Source organism: Drosophila tropicalis, unplaced genomic scaffold (assembly GCF_018151085.1).
Source record: "Drosophila tropicalis isolate 14030-0801.00 unplaced genomic scaffold, ASM1815108v1 contig_1133, whole genome shotgun sequence".
Taxonomy (NCBI): Eukaryota; Metazoa; Arthropoda; class Insecta; order Diptera; family Drosophilidae; genus Drosophila; species Drosophila tropicalis.
The window spans coordinates 15,548-21,746 of record NW_027172502.1 but is presented as its reverse complement, the minus strand read 5'-3'; the positions used below and the strand labels follow the sequence as shown (position 1 = coordinate 21,746).

Genomic DNA, 6,199 nt, shown 5'->3' with positions numbered 1-6,199 from the left:
TTGAAAGAAATCAACTTTTATGGTTGTTGATAGTCGAAAAGCTAATCAGAAATGTTCAAGAGTTGGTTTATACTATAATCTATTCCAAACACAATAACATACAAGCTCCTCCGATTATATGTTTTTGCATTACAGTCTTTGTTCTTTTAGTTATCAGCATATATACTTATATATATATACATAATGATAAACATAGTCGTCGTCTGTGGCTACTGCCATTATTAACTGCGATCATTGATAGACTTCAGCCGGCTGGCAATTGCAATTGCAGTGAACACTCAATTTCAATTTCCGGAATTCGAGTTCAGTTCAGTTCAGTTCATTCGAAGTTTCGTTGCAACTCGTCGACATCGTGTTACGCCCCATTGGCCCCATAGGAAAATTGTGAAATTGTGGCAAGTATTCGTACGGGTAATGCAAATTACTGTGTACTTACATACATATGTATATGATGTTGTTAAAGCTCTTGATTTATAAATAGTTGACTAAGCATTGTTGATGTTTACCTTAAACAAGTTGTTGTTCAAGTTGATATTGAACAACTAATTGTATGAGGCTATCAAAATTAGCCAAGTTAATTGAAAATTGCATAAAACACCCAGAAGGGGGCAAAGCTTAAATGAATTAATATAAACATAGTTGGATCGAGGCGAACAATCAGCGAATTAAAGGAAATTTTTGAATTATTTATAAAAGTTTAGTTATATGATCATTTATTGCCTTGTTCTGATTGTTATCAACTTTTAGAATGAGTTTTGTTTTGTTATATATAGAATGAGAACGAAGTTATAATTTAGCTTACAAGATATAAAGAAAGTTAATGAGTAATTGAGTTATTGATTATATTGACCAAATAACTTCTCATAAGAAAAGTCGGAATTCCATATAGAGAGGACTTTGATAACGACAGAAGAAGGACCTACAAATCGAGGTTAAGAAAACTGTCAAAACAAAACAAAAGCAAAGAACCATTATCTATTTGTGGCTAAAGTCATTGCATTCAGTTACCTTTTATGCTTTTTTGGTCCACTTTCATTACAAAACCTTTCAAAAAGATAGGAACCTCTGTCAATGACAAAATGTCAATGAACTTTCGTTAGACTTAATGTTAGCTATGCTCCAATCATTCCTGGCTTATATCTGTTCTAGTTACCCAAGTGCCTTATATTTATTTTGTTAATTCTAAAACGTTCCAAGTTTTAGATAATTGAAGGCCTTAAAAATTAAAAAGTTCTCAACATTTAACATTTAGAACTTGAAATTTGATTTTGAATACAAATTGTTAATTGAATTGAAACCAGTTTTGAATTTTGGCACTTGATGTGTTTGTTAGACACCAATCAGAACTTGGACCTTGTTCTAAATGAAAAGAACTGCTTAATCACTATGACTTGCCCATGTTCTCGGAAAACAATACAAACTAAAATAATGATGGTGATAAAAACTATGGGAGATACTTACAAAAGTGTTTCCTTATGGTTAACGCCTTTCTAAATTGTTTAATAAGCTGGTCAGCTAGTGAACAGATAAAAAAAATTACTATAATTAGCACCTAAGTAGGAAGACAGGTAATTTTACTGATGGTTTTTTCCCTTTCATTGAGTAAAGTTAATATTTTTTGTTGTTTTTGGTTTTTGTTTTTTAGCAATTTATTTTGACACTTTGCATGTGGTTAATTGGCAATTAAATTTGTTGTGATATGACAACTTTGTTTTCAAGATTAAATAAAATATCTTCGTGACATGTCAAGTACTTATGGACTATAGTATAGGGGCCCTATACTATATCTGTAGTACTCTGTACATATGATATGGAGATTTCTATATACACACGTTTGTGCAATGTGTGAATCAAAATCGGATGATGGAAAGGGTCCAAGCGAATGAAAAGTTTTATGCGCATAACTTTATGGGCTGTTGAACTTGGTGTGTGTGACAAAAAAGACAAAAGGCCCCAAAATATAAAACTCAAAGCCAAAGTCAAACATAATGTACGCTTTTATTTGACGAAATTTGTGGACATTGAACGGGTTTCTCACCTATATATGTATATGTGTATATAATGATAAAAATAACCCTAACAACACTGTTAGTAACTCGAAAAACTGTCTAAATATTGACCTTGACTTGGTAAAAAAATAACTTAAAATGTCTTACTAATTGCTCCAACTTAATCGCCAGATCAAAGCCCATTGTCAAGTCCTTCAGTGAGGTCTGAACAGTCATAGATCAATTGTCTTGCTACGTCATCATCAATTTTGTTGTTGTTGCTGTTGTTGTTGTTATTGTTGTTGACGTTTCTTTAAGCCAAGGTGTTGCCAAGTCGTCTACGTCGTTTAAATGGCCAGCCCACGTTTCGTTTTTTACTTTGCTTAGCCAAAAAAACAAAAAATGCCTGATCATCGATAAAATATGAACACAATTTGTTGGTATTATGTTGGCACACCGAATATTGAATACTCTACTTAAAATTTATTCATTTGTTAATGGTAAGTAAAGTTGTAAAACTTGTTTACAAAGTTGTCAATATCTGAATGAGCCCACGCTGCGTATTTAAAGTGGAACAAACACTCAAATGAATAAAACTAAATTATACTAAAAGATTAAGTCGGATTATCTATCGACTTAAGTTTCCAACACAAAAAAACATGCTGAAATATTTGTAAAAGTTCAAAGTTTGAACTTTAAACTGTTTCCTTTCGAAATTTTAAATGAAGTTTGATGTAAACTTCTGAGTATGAAAATCTATAAAATGCCTACTCAATCTTATACTAACGATATTTAAGGGTTTTATTGTAGGTAGCTCGAAAAGTTTAAAACCTTAAGAGTACAACAAAAACTACTAGGTGAAAGCCCCCCAAAAATTGAAAATCCCAACAAATATTGGCCTTAAAGACTCCAATTTCATAATAGTTTAAGTTGAGCAGTTCTTAATGTTGACAAAAATGGTCAAGAAACAGAAAACTAAAAAAATGATGAGCCTTGACCTACTAGTTCTAATATAGAAAGCTGCTAATACTATTAGGTTTCAATGTCTGTGTTTAGATGATGTTCTAGCCAGACTAAAAATCCTTGAAGTCTGATAGGTTTCCTCAAGATCATCACCTTCTGTGCAAACGCCTTGATATCAATCAATTACTCTCATTTCCCATAGAGTATATGTTTATCTACTCAAATTTGAACGTTTATGCGACGCACACGACTCTAAGGTTGTGTGACCAGTTTTGGGCACTCTATTGTCTAGCCATCAAGACCGCCTCCTCGCCGGCCTCTTGTCTCTCCATGTCTCTCTACTGCTCTGACAACTTCTCTTCCGTTGTTTGCATCGTCGTCAATAGTACGGCGGCTTTTGCTAATGAAGATCAGCATTGAGTCATAATTTTATTGTATTGGCTTAGAGCTCAGGCATTGAACTGCTACTCTATGCGTCTTTGGCTGCGGCTGCGGAAGTAACCCAGTTGTGTCAGTCACTGCGAGGTATTGGCAAAGAAGGAAATAGAAACTTTGACAAAATGTTTGAGCATCTGACTAAAGACTTTTATTCTCGATTTCAGCTTGAGCCGGTGAACAACAGTGGACAGACAACAGTCAACAGACACCATGGGTAAAGCAGATTGCATAAGCTACGATGACAATAAATTGCCCTACATTGATTTGGGCAGTGCTCGGATACGCATGGACAAGGAGCAGGCACCCGAATGGGCTCTAAAAAAAGCACAGGATGAGCTGAGAGAATTACCAGGCATCAAGGAGGAAGCCATCAAGGAACTCAGAGTGCTGATACAAAGTGAGTGGAGAGAGGAGCTTCTTCCATTCGGACTAGATGTTTTATTAATTTTACATTTTTCTTTAGATGAAAAATACCTTAACTTGCCTCTGGATGATGAATATATGATGATGTTTTTGCGGCCTTGCCATTATTATCCAGAAAGTGCCTTGAAAAGGGTAAGTGAAAAAATCAATAACGAAAGTTTATTCAAAACCGGAAACTAAAGCAAACTAAAGTGAGTCGTTTAAGCTGGCAATTTATGGCAAACTTAACTTTTAGTCCAAGAAACGAAATGACCTTTACCATATATAGAATCCAATTAGCACATAACCGATAAGCCAGTTCGTTAGCCATAAAAAAATTGTTGGTATAACATTTGACCAATATTTTCATTTGATGATTTGGAATTAACTTTTAGTTTATTTGCTTACAATTAGATAAAGTGCATGTCTATTAAAAACAATTTGGAGAAGTTAATGACATTATTTTTAAAATGATTTCTAGAAAATACGTCGATTAGTAGAAAAAACTTTTATGTGATTCTTAAAATTGTTCAGTAAATCTTTTTTAACTCTCAATATAATCTTCATTGAGCTTGCTTCACTTTGACTTAATATTTGTTATTTTAAATATAAAAACTAATCTAATGCTTTAAGCTAAACCTTTGCACTTGGAGTTTATAATTTATTTAAAGATAAAGTAGATATTTTATTTTGATGTTTTGGAACTAATTACTTTTCTGAGTCGATTTCCATTTAAAAATATAAACTTTTAACGCTCTAAGACTACAGATATTTATATTCTTAGCTGTATAGATCGGTCTATAAAAATAATCCTCTAATCGTAGTTGATATAAAAACCCATAAAGATAATCACAATCGTAAAAGATTAAGCTGATTCTATGTATAGTAGAAACTAGCTAAAAAGTAATTACAAATTTGTTTTTTTTTTCGTTTCGATTGTTTGCAGCTCAAGAACTTCTATCACATGAAACTGAAATATGGCATAGCATGTGAGAATATAATACCCTCGAAATTGCGCAACGTTTTCGATGCGGATATACTCAATTTGTTGCCTACAAGAGATCAACATGGACGTCGTTTGCTGGTACTGGAGGCAGGAAGTAAGTAAAATGATCTAATAGACACAAAAAAAACTCGGCGTCTAATAATTATAACTTGTATTTTTCTCTTTTATTTTTTTGTGGTTGTTGTTTCGTCTAGAAAAATGGAAACCTTCACAGGTGCCATTGCCTGATCTGTTCCGCGGCATACAGTTGACCGTGCTGGGCTCCATGGTTGAGCCATTTTCACAAATTTGCGGTGCTGTGGTCATAATTGATATGGAAGGTAATTCAAAATAATGATAATGAGATCTCGTGACATGACATTGACATTTCTCTGAACTTACTTAGGTTTGCCCTTGAGCCATATTACACAGTTTACACCATCGTTTGCCGCCATGCTATTGGATTACGTACAGGAATGCATTTGTATGCGTCTGAAGGGCGTTCACATTGTGAATAATTCATATATATTCAATATGCTTTTTGCCATTTTCAAGCCTTTCATTAGGGGAAAAGTTGCGCAAGCGAGTAAGTTTATTTACAAGAATAAAGTTTTCCAATAATTGAAAATCTTTCCTTTTTCTTAGATCTTCTTCCATGGCAAAGATTGGAAGTCTCTGACCTCTCACATTGAGGCAAATGCCCTGCCCCCGAAATATGGCGGCACTGCCACATGGGAGTTGCCTCCCGGTAAAGTGCTGGGTGATTTCTTTGAATGCTATTCCAAGGATTATGAACGTAAGTCGCAAAGCCTTTATAATTCGTTTCATATAAATTTAAAATGTTCTCGTCTTTATTACAGTTGCCGATAGTTATGGCTATACTGAGGGTTATTCCATGAAAAAGAAGTAATCTTTTGGGGGGATGGGAATCAACTCTAATACCTAATCCATTTCGATTCGTATTTTTAGTATATTAAGTTGGGTCATTTGTGATATTGCAAAACATTATTAAATCTAATAACCAAATGTGGAAAACATCGAAGCCAAGACTTTAAGTAGGCCTTAAACATTTCTTGTTGTAATAATGGTTTGTTTTTTTGAATACGTTGTTTATCTTAAATATAAATAATTACAAGAAAGTTGTTAAGCACAATTCTGAAAAATTAAACATAAAAGACACTGTGTAAATTTATTTCTGAAATGTCTTTGAATTATTTAATCTTTTCTTTAAATTTTGTACAAAAACCGTACACTAAATATTTATAAATTTGTTGGAGGTTGAAATTAACAAATGTTTATCAAGTAACCGTTGCGCATACGCAGTGTGTTACAACTAAAAAAGTGATGTTAATATTATTGACAGGAGAAAATAAATTTTAAAAACAGAAAGTAAGCTAGTAATACCTAATAATGAAAATTGTTA

At 33.2% G+C, this 6,199-nt stretch overlaps 1 protein-coding gene across 1 annotated transcript; it reads left to right on the top strand.

Moving 5' to 3' along the window:
• The first annotated feature begins 317 nt into the window (after window positions 1-317).
• Window positions 318-5,823, top strand: LOC137574502 (alpha-tocopherol transfer protein-like). The gene is given in 9 exon segments (XM_068286844.1): window positions 318-395; window positions 3,554-3,786; window positions 3,853-3,944; window positions 4,738-4,891; window positions 4,992-5,117; window positions 5,183-5,343; window positions 5,345-5,362; window positions 5,422-5,572; window positions 5,637-5,823. Coding segments are annotated over 8 exon segments (939 nt in total). The 5' UTR covers window positions 318-395; window positions 3,554-3,599; the 3' UTR covers window positions 5,687-5,823.
• Window positions 5,824-6,199: the final 376 nt, after the last annotated feature.